General features: G+C 49.5%; 1 protein-coding gene across 13 annotated transcripts in view; it reads left to right on the top strand.

Annotated features, from left to right (window-relative positions):
* TANC2 (tetratricopeptide repeat, ankyrin repeat and coiled-coil containing 2) overlaps nt 1-15,264 on the top strand; it is a 136,131-nt gene that overhangs the window by 106,000 nt on the left and 14,867 nt on the right. For all 13 annotated transcript variants that reach the window (XM_072356816.1, XM_072356814.1, XM_072356812.1 and 10 more), the window contains 5 exons: nt 6,698-6,806; nt 8,652-8,774; nt 8,984-9,220; nt 11,049-11,234; nt 11,964-12,057. In XM_072356816.1, coding sequence (XP_072212917.1) covers nt 6,698-6,806; nt 8,652-8,774; nt 8,984-9,220; nt 11,049-11,234; nt 11,964-12,057 — 749 coding nt within the window. The remainder of the gene's footprint in view (nt 1-6,697; nt 6,807-8,651; nt 8,775-8,983; nt 9,221-11,048; nt 11,235-11,963; nt 12,058-15,264) is intronic.

Raw genomic sequence — 15,264 nt, 5'->3', positions numbered from 1 at the left:
ATATCCTTCCTCTTGAGTCATTAAGTGCTTGTCGCTGGGGAATTCTCCTCGACCTTCTTTGTAATGTGTGTGTGCCTGTGATGCCCGTGGAGCTGGGATCTGCTCCCCTTCCTGGGTATGGGCAAGCTGGGAGCAGTGATCACCACCACAGGAGCAGTTCAGGCAATTCAATGCCATCTTGTATCGCCAGGAAAAGGAAACACACCTGCAGAATGCTCCCCTGATGCTGAACACCCCCGTATGTGGCACTCTGCACATAGCAGCCAGTTGTGCAGCTGTGTAATCCAGGTGCTTTTGGTTCCCTGAGCCCAGCACTGTTCTTCCTGGTGCTGACAGAGGTGGCCAGGAGCTTCCTATTCTCACAGTGGTAGGATGAGAGGTGATGGCTTCCACCTCTCAAGTGGTAAATACGTGGTGACTTGAGCATATGTGGGCATCTATAGGGCCCCATGGGATTGCCAGCACTCAGCAGACCAGGTGCCTTGCCAGGGGCAAGGAGGCAAGTTACACAGTGCTAAAACAGGCTGCCAGTGCCTTGGGTGCGAGTCTGTACGTACTGAAAGGCTAATAAATTTCTCTAATGTATAATGCACGCTAATTGCATTACACTCTGATGGTAGATAATGAAGCAGGATACATTTGGGCGATTAATAGGGAAGACCCCCTGAAATTCTGCCATTGTGCTCCTCAAAACCCTCCTGTCCAGCCCTGGGGGAAGAGCTAATATTGAGACATTGAGCTCAGGGCATGGTAAACCCTTAGTAACAATGAAGATAAGTGATGATTTTTCGCTTTATTTCTCTAAAAGAAGCACAGCTTGCCCCTGACTGAGCTACCAGGAGCAGATTTGGCTCCAGCTTTGATTTCCTTTCTGCTTGCATGGATTCATCATCGCCGGGGCAGGAGCACATTGTTAGCACAGAACTCATTGCCGTCTCTGTGTCGATGCAGTGAGGAATGGAGCTGCTGTTGTTTGGCCAAGTTTTGAAGTGAAACGTGGTTCTGTGAGGCTGTTCTTAATTGATGTACCCTGGCAGAGTGTTTGGGTTTGAGGACACTGTGAAGGAAATAGGGACGATGGGCTTTGGGGCTGCGGCACCGCCACTGGGGAATCTTTCTCCTTGTGTTGAAGAGAGTGTATTCCCATCTTCTTGGAACTATAGGGAGAGGGAAGAGGAAGAACACAACGTCCAGAAATTGCCATGTTTTCTAAGACAAATGGCTCGTCTCCAACCTCCAGCTTTTGTATTGGCTTGTGGGGCTGCTGACCCTCTGTGCTGGGGCTCACTGTGAACAAGGGCTCGTTGGCTCGTGATTGCTGTGGATCTCCCATCAGGGACCCCCAGCATCAAACAGCATTGCAGTAATGACTTCCCCAGCTGGCACCGTTTACCAAGTGTCGTAGTTGACAAATAACATAAAGCATCACAGGGAAAGGCCCCAATCCATTGTGACCAGAGCATGAAAAAGTGTTGTTTATTATGTGCTCACTCAGACACTTCCTAACCTAAATCCTGTAATGCTGTTCTGCATTTTGATTTCATCAGAACCTTCCATGCAGTGATTTTGCGTCCTTTTGCAGCACTTAGGAAATGAAATGCTTCATCCCTGTGCTGCTGTTGATGGGACTGATGGAAGTGGTTGGTGTTGGTGAGGTGGTAGAAGAGCTGCAGTCAGATGCAGACCCCCAGAGTGAAATGACTGTGTCCGGATTGAAGTACTGCCGTTTTTTTGCATCTATCCCAGGATGTGGTGTTAGTCTGAAATCCTAAATGCCTGGGATTGGGTTTCCAGAAGATGGGTGAAGAAAACCTGTGCAGCATCTGGTATTTTTCAGACCCTGATTGCCACAGGAGCTGGCGTGGCACTGCAGAGCTGTTTGCAGAGCTGTTTGGGTCTGAAACCAGACCCAGAAATGCTGCATAGGAGATCAGTGTTCTGCAGTAAACGTTCACTGTGCACCAAGAATTGATCAGCTATTAGAAGATAGCTAATAATAACAGGATCTCAGTGAAGAAATGATGTCTCTGGAGGTGAGGGTGAGGGCAGCTCCTCACCCATTCCCTTCAGTTCCACATCATGAGCCAAACCTGCTCTGTCTCTATGGGGCTCGGTGTGGGCTGGCTCAGCAGCAACAGTGATAACTGTGCTCAGTTGCCATGGTTTCGAGCAGAGCTGTCTTGTAACACAATGCAGTGGAGGTGTTTTGCATTTTCCTTTCTGTCAGGAGACAAGCTGCAAGGAGAGGCTTGATCCTCCTCCAAGTTGCATACTTACATCTTAACCCAGCAGGATGATGGAGAATGAATTAGAAGCAAATGGGTGTCTTATTGCTTTTGATGGAAAGGCTGATCTGACCAGCAGTCCCCAGGCAATAGGTTTAGGAGGGGTATAGGAAAGGAGTGCAGTGCAAATGTTATCTTTAAGAGTCCAGTTATACAACAAACACGGAAATGGGAGGAGTGGGGCCATAGAATGGTTGGGATGGTGGTGACCTTAAATGTCATCTGGTTCCACCCCCTGCCATGGGCTGTGTTGCTCCAATGGTCAGGCCCCATCCATTGCACGTCAGATGCTTAAAGCTCGTCCACAGATAGCTCCTAACTGTCATAGAGTAATAGAATTGTAGAACGGATTGGGTTGGGAAGGGACATTTAAGATCATCTGGTTCCTACTGCCCTGCTATGGACAGGGTCACCTCCCTCTAGACCAGGTTGGCTTTCCAAATGCTTTTCCCAAATTTCCCCAGTTTCCAAATGCTTTTCCATTTTAAACCTGAAAAACTAGTCTCACGTGGGATGCTTTTCGCTCCATGAAACAGATGCCCATTTGAACTGAAGGTGAGGCAAAAGAATGCGTTTTGTATTGATTTGAATCCCTTACATCGTTGGGCAGCTGGTGGTTGTGCCGTGTCCAGCTGTGTACTTTCTATCCTGGTGTTTGCCTTTGCTCAGAGCCTGTGCTGAGTTGCTGTGGTCAATTAGCAGATCACCACGGGCTTTGGTGGCTGGTAGTCATTCCTACAGCTCTGATTTTGGCATGGTGGAAGCAGTGGTTTACCCATGGTTTGGGGTTGGGATCCCTCTGTACCCGCCACATTAAAAGGGCAATGAAATGTTTCTTGTTGGTTTAATTTCCCCATCAAGAGGGAACACGGCTGAGCACCGTATTTTTGGATCCTGGTGCCCTCCTGGTCATTGAATGGGCAAACACAGTCTGTCCACCAAGCGGTGAGGACCCAATCCCTGCTGACATCAGGAGCACAACTTCTCACCTTCCTCTACCACTTCCAGGATAAAGCTGTTTGACTCCCCGACTTGTAGCTGGTACATCATGGAATGTGAAAGGAATGCGCAATAACTCCATACAGGGAATGCTGGAGGCCACATATGAGCATCCCCATGGCTGGCATTTCCAGGTGCTGGCTCTGATCTCATGGAGAAGTACGGAGCTGAGAAAGGAGTGATTAAAGCCACTGGGGATAAGTCAGGCTCAAGGATCGTCCTCACACTTGGATGGAGCTGCAGTGTTGGTTGGAAGAGAAGAGGGAGACGTTACATGATGGGATGAGATGAAGAGCAGATGTGATTGCTCCCACCACAAAGGACATGAGCTGAGCTACTGGTTCAGTAGACATGCAACCTAAGGGTTCAGATGGAAAACCCTTCTGGAATATGTTTTTTCTGCAGTTACTGTCCTCATAAAATCTCTGTCTTGTTATTTTTTTCCTTCTCCGGATGGCAAACTTGTGCACGCTGTCCCACTTTTCACATCTAAAGAAAGAAGAAATATTCACTGGAAGAAATAACCACTGAGTAAATCCATTCGGTGGCACCGAGCCACCAAAGAGAGAGAAGTGGAATTAATTGGAGGCAACACGAGCGCTGACTGAAGAGCTGAAACGTTGCTTCATTTGCTCTTGTTATTGCATTCCTCCAATCCTCGCTGAGCAGAGGTTTGCTGAGGGCAGCTCCCGACGTTGTTCCACATCACTCCCAAGCAAATGGAAGCGAAGCACTTTCCAAGTCACATCCCCCGCCCTGCTGCAATCCTACATACGAGAAGTTACAGCAGGTGAAATGAGGACAGAAAGCGTGTCACCGCTCTTCAGCCCAGCGCTCCGTGCATTGCGGTCATTGCAGAGCTCACAAGGAGATGATGGCTTTGCCCATTCAGCCCACCCAATGTAGTCATTAAGTTACGCCAGCAGTCTTTACACTGTGCTCTCAGGCATCACTTATTTACTCTGAATACGAAGTAATCTGCTGCTGGCAACCGGCAGGATCTGGGGGAAGCTTTATGAGCTGAGCGGAGACGGCAGAGTTCCATCTTTGCTCTCTGGATCTGTGGTTTTAAATTTGATTCAATCAGGCTCTGCAAGTGTTCCAGAATGCTTTTCTCTCTCTTGTATTCCTTATTGCTCTGTATTTTTTAAATCATTGCTTTGTTGCCATGAATCAAAGGGTTCCGCCCGTGTTTCCTCCTCATTGCCCCCCCTGGGAGCGCTCAGCACCCCGTGCCTTTCTCCCATGTCACACAAAGGAGAGGCTCTCCAGGATCAGCTCCTGGTGAGGATTCAGGTACGTTATCCTGGATGTTATCCTACAGATGAGCCCTCTGACCGCCACGTCACACGCTCCCCATACTCAATAACACATGGATGCAGCATGGTCTGTACACAGCAGCATTGGAGGCTTCATTCCCCAACCCCATCCCTGCCATGTGTGAGATGCTGTGGCCGTGTAGGTGGGACTGGTTTCCCCAGTGTTCACTCCCAGCCCAGCAGTGAGGAGACATCCATGAGTCCTCCAGCACCGTGGTGCTGCTTCGTTCATCACAGCTTCACCCCGCCATAGTTGGGCAATTCCATCTCTGCCCTTCCCATCACTCACAGGTCTGTGCAGTTCTTTAGCTCTCCTTAATTCAATGCACAGCTCTGCTACATGCTCTGCGACCCATGAGGTGCTGGGGATGGCAGTGAGGGAGTTTGTCTTTCTGCTGTGACATCCTCAGGAATGGGAGGGTCAGATAGGGCCAGAAGTGGAAGGGACTGATTCTCACTGAGCATTGGGGTCCTTCCTTCTCTCTGTGCCCATCCCAGAGCACAGCCCTTGCCATGCAACGCTCCGGAGCTGTGCCATACACGATCTGCAGCAGCAAACAAAGGCTCTGGGAGCTGAGCTGGCAGCTCTTATTAATTTTTCACGAGAAGAAATCTCACATTAAAAATAGAAAATCTCTGATGGCAAACTCTGCAGTGGCGAAATTTAAAGCAGATCGTTTCACTGAGCTCCTTGATGTAGAAAAATCATTACTGCCATCCGCTGCTCTGTTAAGGGGGGTGGGGGAGTAGGAAAGGAAAGCAAGGCTGTGCTGTTGGAGTCTGCTTTAGCACGCAGTTAGTGCTGACAGAGCAAGTGACTGCAAGTATTTCTCCAGGAGCCTGGAGCCGAGGTCTGGGAAACATTGCAGAGGTAATGCATTGCTCATGAATGCTGTGCTTGATTCTGGAAGAGTTTGTAGATGCCTTATTTGTAACAGCCATGCGTGTGATCAGACTTGGGTAAATGCCCTCCAGCTGCAGCAGAGCGGGGACGCCAGGCTGGCGTGTCAGCATGGAGCTGCTCATCATCATGGCAGAACTTTCTGGATCTTCACAGAACCACAGAGTTGTTAAAGTTGGAAGAGACCTCCAAGATCATCAGGTCCAACCATTGACCCATTCCCAGCATTCCCATTCAATGAGTCGTTAGGGTTGGAAAAGACCTCCAAAGATCATCAAGACCAACCCCAACCTTCCTGCTCCAAAAGTGGGGAGCCAAGGTGGGAAGAGCAACGGGAAGGAAATGCAGAGAGCCAAGGATGGCTCAGCATCCTACAACCACATCCCAGCCCTTCTACTGCACCAACTTTCCTTTTGTTGCTGCTGTGCAGAGAGCTTTGACAGCACAGCCATATGCAGACAGCACCTGGGTTTGGTGTTCTCTCTGGACAGAGACATGCAGATAAATCGCTTGCCCTTGTGCAGACGTCTGCTTGCTTCTGTGCCTTTTGGCCAGGCTGAGCACTTTCTGCTTTACCAAACAGTGATGAGCTAATAACATTCCCTGTCCTTAAAAGCCCTTCTGAAGCCGCAGCTTATATCATGTTTGGTTTTGTTTGGCTTGAGGGAGTTTGGTTGCTTTTATATGGAATCACATTCTTATTTGGTTCCAGGAATTAAGTGGGTTAAAAAGGACTCCCTTGAGGATACCCGGGGGCTTATGGAAGAATCTGAACTTCTTCTCTGCCCTCAATGTCAAGGCTAGGAGTTGCTTTGCTTATTATGTTCTGCATATTTGGCCACAGAAGAATTACTTCTCTCTTTTTTTGATCAGATAACACTTGGGAGACCTTGGAAAAGCCTCGCTTGCTCCCAGTTCTTTGCAGGCATTGGCAGTGCCTGCAGTAGGGAAATGCATCTCCAGCTTGTAAAGGCCTGGGCTGCTTTCTTTAGCAAATGGGGAAAGGTTCACAGGGAGCATTCGTTGTGTGGTTGCATCTTCTAATGATCTGGTCCCCATGGTCACCAATAATCCAAAGACAGTGGAATTGAGTTGGTGGTTTACAGCTCTGCCTCCCAAAGGCTTTGCTCTCCGAAGCCCTTTTGTTGGTAGAAGGCTTTAAATACTGACGTGCTTCCTTCTTCTCTTTCCAGGAGCGGCCACACACTGCTTGCCTTCTGGTTTTCCCGTCAGGAAGGAAAACTAAACCGACAGCAAACGATCGAACTGGGACATCACATTCTCAAAGCACATATTTTTAAGGTAAGGAAAAGGAAGTTTTGCTCCAACCTCGTCCTGGTTGTGTTCAATCCACCAACACCGGCAGCGATTGGTCTGTCCTTGTTTTAGGGCTTCTGTAAGAGACGTGCTTTATTAGATCTACAGAATTGGCAGCAGCATGTAAGAAGTTCTTGAAAGCAAACTAAAACATGGGTTAATCAGTGAGGGAAAGTTATTGTCCATCTCTGTGGGCCAGAGATGGGCATGGGGTGTTGCACAATGCTGGTACTGAGGCTGGGACCCAGTGATGTCCCTTCTTGGGCACAAACATCCTCAAACAGTTTGGGAAACACGAGTAGGAACGTTTGAGTGTCTTAATGTGATCACCAGTCCTAACAGAGCACAGGTCTTAGGAGAGAAGAAGAGGAGGCTCCAGGGAGACATTATCACTCTCTGTAACAACCTGAAGGGAGGTTGTGAGCTGGGGGTCAGCCTCTTCTCTTATGTAACTAGCAATAGGATGAGAGGGAATAGCCTCGCGTTGCACCAGAGGAAGCTGAGGTTGGATGTTAGGAAATACTTCTCTGAAAGAGTGGTCAGGCACTGGATGGGCTGCACAGGGAGGTGGGGAGTCACCAAGCCTGGAGGTGTTCAAGGAAGGTTCAGACGTTGTATTGAGGGATGTGGTTTAGTGAGAGCTATTGGTGATAGGTAGATGGTTGGACTGGATGATCTTGTAGGTCTTTTCCAGCCTTGGTGGTTCTCGGATTCTATGTGGAAACCCAACCAGGAAGTGTGGCATGGATGGGAAGGGCAAGAACAGAAACACACAGTCATGATACAGCTGGGCCCAAACTTCAGGCGAACAGATATTTGACAAACCAAACAACAAGGTGTTGCAAACAGGTTGCCCAAGGAGGCTGTGGATGCCCCATCCCTGCAGGCATTCAAGGCCAGGCTGGATGTGGCTCTGGGCAGCCTGGGCTGGTAGTTGGTGACCCTGCACATAGCAGGGGGTTGGAACTGGATGAGCATTGTGGTCCTGTGGACCTCATAGCACTGAGGAAGCAGAAATCAGGGCTTGAGTATTGTGGCAGAGCTAGAGATGGCTGTACAGTTTCCATGGAAACAGCAGAGTTAATAGTAAATCAATAGCAGAGCAGCACTGTGCAGGGTGTACCCACAGCACACAGCACTGCTGGACACTGCTGCCCGTGTGTCAGGGCTGCAGGCACATCCCTCTGTCATGGATCTGTCTGCAGACACGTTGGTTGCAAAGCAGTTGTCCCCTTGGTAGGAGGAGGGATGCTTGCTTATGAGCGCTCTCACATGCCCACGGGAAGGGTTGGAGGCAGTCTGGTGTTAGGTATGGAAATGTTAAGGCTTCCTTAATTTATCCTGTTGTGAGCACGCATTGTCATCTCGTTTAAGCCTGTGAATAATAAGGAAAATCCGTGAATCAGTTCTGCCAAAATAAGATGTGCTTTATACAAAAAGAAGAATAGAAGCGTGCCGTGCTCCTCAGCACAGCATCTTCTGGGGGAGGTGAGCAGGTTTGGGCTGCTTGCAGCTTCACCCTGCCTTGCATCGAGCTTGCAGGTGGCTGCAGCAACTTTGCGGGTTGTTTCCTATGAGCTGATTGATTCACCCCAAAGGGGCAAGTGTTTGTGCATTGACATCTTGTGTCTTAAAACTGCACCATGTCTTTATGCCTGGGAGGATCAGTGTGGTGTGGTTTAAGGTACCTGCAAGCAGCCTTCTGTGCAGAGCTTGGGGATTACAGTTAAATTGGTGGGAATGTGGTTATTGAATTAATCCTGATTTAATCCAGGCTGGGTTTGTGTAAAGGAGAGGGCTTGGATCTATGCTGTCTTTTCTTTTTCACAGGGGCTGAGTAAAAAAGTTGGGGTATCTTCCTCCATCCTGCAAGGGCTTTGGATCTCCTACAGCACCGAGGGTCTATCCATGGCTTTGGCATCGCTGAGAAACCTCTATACCCCAAACATTAAGGTACTGTAGGGAGGGGAGAGCTGGAGGGGCTCCGGAGCTCCCATGGGGAGTTTCCACCACCCCACAGCACTAGGAGGAGGATCTTCCTGGCTTTGGATCTGCTTAGAACCACACATAGAGCTCTGATTTCAACTCTTGTATCACCCTGACAGTCATCTCATTCCCATCCTTAACACTCAGCTAACAGGTGCTTTCCTAATGCTCTGCAGGTCAGTCGGTTGCTGATTCTAGGAGGTGCCAACGTGAATTACCGGACCGAAGTTCTGAACAACGCCCCGATTCTGTGCGTGCAATCCCACCTGGGTTACACAGAGATGGTGGCTTTGCTCCTGGAGTTCGGTGCCAACGTGGATGCTGCTTCTGAGAGCGGCCTGACCCCCCTTGGGTATGCTGCTGCTGCTGGCTTCCTGAGCATCGTTGTGTTGCTGTGCAAGAAACGGGCCAAGGTACGGTGACTCCCTCTGCTCAGCTCTTGTGAGGCCCTATCTGCAGTACTGCATCCATACCTGGAGCCCCCAGCACAGAAAGGACGTGGAGCTCTTTGAGCAGGTCCAGAGGAGGCCACTGAGATGGTCAGAGGGCTGGAGCTCTTCTCCTATGAGGAAAGGTTGAGGGATCTGGGCTTGTTTAGCTTGGAGAAGAGATGGCTCCAGAGGGACCTCATTGTGGCCTTCCAGTATTTGAAGGGAGCATATAAACAGGAGGGAGAACAGCTGTTTGTGAGGGTGGACAGTGATAGGACAAAGGGGAATGGTTTTAAACTGAGACAGGGGAGGTTTAGGTTTGATATTAGGAGGAGGTTTTTCCAGAGGGTGGTGACACTCTGGAACAGGTTGCCCAAGGAGGCTGTGGATGCCCCATCCCTGCAGGCATTCAAGGCCAGGCTGGATGTGGCTCTGGGCAGCCTGGGCTGCTGGTTGGTGACCCTGCACAGAGCAGGGGGTTGGAACTGGATGAGCACTGTGGTCCATTTCAACTATGACTCCATTCCTCCAGCAGCTGGCATACAGTGCTCCATACTCAGAGCATGAGCTGCAGGCAGGGGACATCCCGCTTGCTAAAGAGCATCCCCTATCAGGTGAACACAACGTGCTGCTGCAGAGGGTTTGCTGCTTAAAGAGTATTGCCTGTCCAAATGTCACATTAGCACCAAAGGCAAACAGCTCCGGGCAGTTTGTAACCAGTGTTCTGGAATGCAGGTCTGGTGCAGGAGCTGCCTAATTGTGCTGCACTAACAGCCTGCTGAGGTCTGGTCTGGTCCTTGAGTCTCACAATGCCAAAATGGCAGAGCTGCTCCTGCAGCACAGTGTTCTTTAAATACCTCATTGAGAAACATCATCCAAGAACTTCTATCAGACTTATCCCTTTGTTTAGCTCTCTGGTGAGCATTTGGAGTTTTAATTGGATGTAATGAGTCACGTTTGAATACTTGGTTAGAGAAGAAAGTTGTGCTGCTATTTGAAGCGAAGCCTCCTGGAAACAATTAGTGGTTTCCCTATATGGTGAGCTTCAGTTCGAAAAGCAAAACGTGGGTTTGTGAAGCTGCCCTATGAATGTCAGGGCGACTGAGGGACTTCTCAGACCTTGCCCTGTTTGTTATAATGTGAAGATGGGAGGAAATGACATGATTTAATGTCACTTCTGTTGGGATATGTTTAAGAGTCAAGTGAACCCCTGGCACTTGTTGGGGGATCTGCTTGAGTATCCCTAAGTGTAGCAAAGAAATCCCAGCTGGTGGATTCTGCTGAACTGTGCCCCGTCCTGAGCAGCCGAGCAGAGGAGCTCCTGCAGAGCTGCCAAATGAAATCTGTTTCCTATTGACTTCTGCTTGCATCGGGTTCACATCAGGGTGTCAGGCTGCAGCTGAGGCACTTTTGTCTCCCTTGAATGAATCCTGAGATGGTATCTGGGAAACGAGCTGCTTTCTTTAGTGGCTTTGGGGAAGGGAGACGACAGCGTGTGCGTGATTGCAAGAAAACAACGATTGCTGCATTTCAGGACACAGAGGGAAAACAGTTTTGCAGCCTTTGAAGAAGACAGTAGTAAAATGGCAGCTTAGCCAAAGTAAACACTTGTGGCCAAGAGGATGCCTCAGCCCTGGGCAATGCCTTTGGGAAGAGCTGCTGTCTGATCAGGGGAGGGACTGTGACCAGCAGAATGCACATTTTGCACACGTGGTGTGATTCTGAAACCAGGGCTGGAAACTCAGGAAGGAAGGAAGATGTTTCACCCGAGGTTTGGCTTCACTGCATTTTGTTGCCTTCTCTTTTCAAGGTGGATCACTTGGACAAGAACGGTCAGTGCGCTCTGGTCCACGCTGCCCTCAGAGGACACCTGGAAGTGGTGAAGTTCCTGATCCAATGCGACTGGAGCATGGCTGGGCAGCAACAGGGGGTGTTTAAAAAGAGCCACGCCATCCAGCAGGCCCTGATTGCTGCAGCCAGCATGGGCTACACGGAGGTAAGGCTCCCAGCCCATCGCTCTCCATGGGACACCAAAGGTTAACCATGATTTCTAGCCAAAATATCAAACAAGGGGGGCTGGGGTTTGGAGCCATCATTGACTTGACTTTAGATTTTGCTTTTGTTCTGTCTAATCCATAAAAACATAGATAACGTGCTCAGATCAGAGGAGCTGATTAAAGAAAGCTGGGTAATTGCTATTAGCTTAAAGTGACTGTGAGCTGAACCGATTAGAAGCAGATGTGACTTCAAAACCATACGGATCTGCACGCTGACATCATTTGTAACAGGGCACAGAACGTTGCAAATGAGAGTTTTCCCCCAAACCATAGAAGTCACCTTAGCAACTTACAAAAGCAATTTCATGTTTGTTACATGAATGCACTAAATGCACCCTAAATGCACGTGGCTGCTTACAGAACATACTGCAGGTTCCTGCTGGGAGGTGCTTGCAGGCGCAGCTATAAGCTGGTGATAAACTCGCTGAGTTTTCCAGCTTTGGTGATGGAACAAATGTTGTGTGTGTCTATAATTGATCCTAATCACTGCTGGAGCCACAGCAGAGTCCTTGCTGGGATCTCTGGGAGACTGTTTAACTCAAGCTGAGGGTTCCAGGCAGAGATTCTGTGCCTTCTCCTCGGTGTATTCAGAGCAGCTCCTGTTAAGATGTCAGCAGTTTATCTATAATGCATCGAGGTCTGTGAGCTGACAAGTCGTTTTGTTTTAGATCGTCTCCTACCTGCTCGACCTTCCAGAAAAAGATGAAGAGGAGGTGGAGCGAGCGCAGATCAACAGCTTTGACAGCCTCTGGGGAGAGACAGGTGATTTCTGCAGATCTGTAGCTTCTCCTGCATGCTTGTGTTGGTGTTTACAGGCTCCTGGTACACCCCTGATCCCTGATTTGCCCTGTGGGAGAGGCTCCCCTTCCTCTGATTTCACTTCGGGTGATTTACAGTTGCCAAGGGGCTTAAGTAGACAGTTGGGCTTTGAGAAATCCTGAGCTTCTGCAGCTCCTGATGCTGGCTTTGAAGCATGGGGAGCACAGCAGCTCTGAGTGCCAGCCCACTGGTTTCTGAAACATCCCACATGAAGTCAGATGGATGCACACTGCTGCTCGTTCTCTCTTGATATTTCACACGTTTACTCAAAGCATCTCCCCTTCCCTGTAACACACAGCACTGATTGCTAAGCTATCCATTATTTAACACCTGCTAGTTACAAAGAGGAAGTCCTTTGCGCAGTGTTCTTGGTGCTCACAGTCTAACACTCGCAGCCCTCCTTCTCTCACTGCCCCCAAAACAAAACCAGCCATTCCCCCCTTTCCTCTTCACACACACACACACAAGTCACGCTGTCATCTCCATTTCTTGAGCTATTCAAACTTGGCCTTGTTGGCTTTTGACTCCGGTGACCTCTTAAATATTACCCGCTGTCTCCTGCACTCAGGTCACCAATCCATTTGCATCAGTGCTCTTGTCAAGCTGATGCGCTGGTCCCTGTCTGGGTGAGAGAGCTCTGCCTTCAACCCCATCAGCTTTGTTTAACAGTGACATGCTCCGGGCTGCAGGCACTGCTGTGCTGGGCTCAGGTTGGCTGTAATTGAAGCAGGGAAGGGCTGGGTTATGGTCTGAGCTGGTTGGCACTCGGTACTTCTGAAAGTACAGTGCTGTAATGGATGGAGCTGGCTGGGATGTATTGCCTCTGAGCATGCTCTGCTTTAAATGGCAGAGGGAGAGGAGTGACATGTCCCAACATGGAGTGGAGCACAGGGAAAAGCAGCAGCTTGCTGCACACACAGACACAGAGCAGCGAGGGCTGCTGCCTTTATTGGGGGAAATAATATGACAAATGTACAAATAAACCATTTTAAAGTGCCCCGAGGGCATCACAGAGCAAAAAACAAAAAGAAATTGGATATAGGATTCTTCAAATGAAATGATGGAGCATTGGCAGTTAGTAACAAAACAGCAGCATTTTTATTGGTCAGCCAGGCTGTAACCCCAGGTCAGAGATGGCTCATACAGGACATACACTGCTGAGCAATGGTCCTGCTGCAGAAGGGTAGCAGATAGGAGGTGGTCCAGATGGCTTCAGAGTATGGTTAGAAGTGATGGAGACGTGTCCCTGCAGTGTGCCCTCAGAAGCTGCATCAGGTAATGCTGATGCTCTTCTTGGGTTAGGATAGTCCTGGTTGTCTGGATAAGCTGGCAAAGCCTGGTGGAGAGCCTTGCAGCTTTCCCAGCTGTTCTGTGGCTCTGCTCTTCCCTGCAGCTCTGCCCTCACAGGTCACAGCCCTCCCATCCCTCCTCTCTTTCTGCTCCCAGTGCTTTGCTGTATATTCTTCTCCCTGCAAAATCCCAGCTCTTCTCTTCCCTCACATCTGGGTGGCTCTGCTATTCCCACTGCCTGCTGCCCCAAGGACTCCAGCAGAAACCTTTCCCCACTGTCACCTTCCTCCTGTACCTCCCCCCTCCAATGCCAAAAGCTGCACTCACATCTGGAAGGGATAGCTGGCAGCACAGACTGCTGATGTGCAAATAGCACACAGACTGGGAAGCTGTTAGAAATGGATCCTCGCTTATCCATTACAACAGCTGTGGGTAAGGTAGGAAAAAGAGCCAAACTGAGCCAAGCACCAAATGCCAGCAGTCCTTCCTTCCATCACAGGTAAGATAACGTTCGTATGGATCACAAGACTCCAGAGCACATCGTTCTGTTTTTATTTTCCCAAGAGTAAATAGTGAGTTTAGTTTGGACTTGAAGAGAAAACGCTCATTTCCACCTAAAAAAAGCAGCCTGCTCTAGAAATCCAAGTGGGGTCTTTTCTCTCTTTTGATACTTGTTGCTCGTGTGTCTGATGTGCCACAGAGCAGAGCCTGGCTCGGTGATGTCAGCCCGATCTCATCCCACGGCAGCACCAAGTTACATCATAAGGTCAGGAATTGCTGACAGCACAACTCCAGATGGATCGCGTGCCCCCGGGACAAGGCTCCCATCAAACCCAGCACAAAAGCATCTGAATCACTTGTAACAGCTCCATCGGGGCTGGAGGTGCAAGAGCAGCGATACTGCCTGTGTGTGCCCTGCTGGCAGCCCCTGAGGTGGATCCAAGCGCCGTGTTGGAGCCCACTGCCATGTAATGATGCCTTCTGCAGATCAGCTTTGTTCTTCTGTAGGAAAGCAGGCACGCTTTGCACAGCAGGCAGTGGGCTGCAGCAAATCCCTTCTGCCAGAGAGCCGGCGATGGAGGGCGGATGGAGTCGGCTTGGGTTTTGTTGGCTGTGTTTGGGGAACTGCAGCAACTGTTTCATGGCATCTGTGCCAAGCTTTGGTTATTGCAGGGTGTGATAGGATGGCATTCTGTTCTCCTGGAAGAGCTGCAGTGTAAACACTCCCATTTTCCATCTCTGGTCTCCTCTTGCTGGCTGGGCTCATTGGGCTCAGTTCTTCACACTCTCAGGCAGCAAAACTTCCAACCAACCAATTTTCTCTCATTTCCTCTCATCTCCTGTCCCAGCCCTTTGCAGGGTTGTGCCTTATGTTGCGGGTTCTGTGGTGGCTCCTGCAGGCACATCAGAGTGCATGGGGAAGTCAGCAGGTGGATGCATGCACCCGAGGAGTACTAAAAGCTTATGGAAGTGGGTGCTTGCAGGAGGCTTCTCAAAGTGGTTTAATTGAGCTTTGGAACTGGGATGGACGAGCAGAACTGCTGCCACAGTGCTGCAGGATGGAGGAGTCCAGCAGAGCAGAGCTCAGAAGGGTATGGCTACAGACCAGCCAACCATCCTGCTCCAGTAAAGTCTCTTCCAAAGTCTGTTTTGTGGTGAACACAGACTGTGTAGCTGCTTTACGTAAATCACTTTGATGTGAAATACCTGAAATTAACCCACAGCATTTCAAGTGCGGGCAGGTTTAGAAATAGAACCCCAAAGCCCCGCGTGCTGATCGCTCTGCCGTGCACATTGGTCACAGTCCTCCTGCTATATTGGTAGCTTACGTTTAAAACCCACATGGATCTGATTATAGAT

The sequence above is a fragment of the Excalfactoria chinensis genome, chromosome 24 (assembly GCF_039878825.1).
Source record: "Excalfactoria chinensis isolate bCotChi1 chromosome 24, bCotChi1.hap2, whole genome shotgun sequence".
Classification (NCBI taxonomy): Eukaryota; Metazoa; Chordata; class Aves; order Galliformes; family Phasianidae; genus Excalfactoria; species Excalfactoria chinensis.
This window is presented reverse-complemented; position numbering and strand designations above follow the sequence as displayed.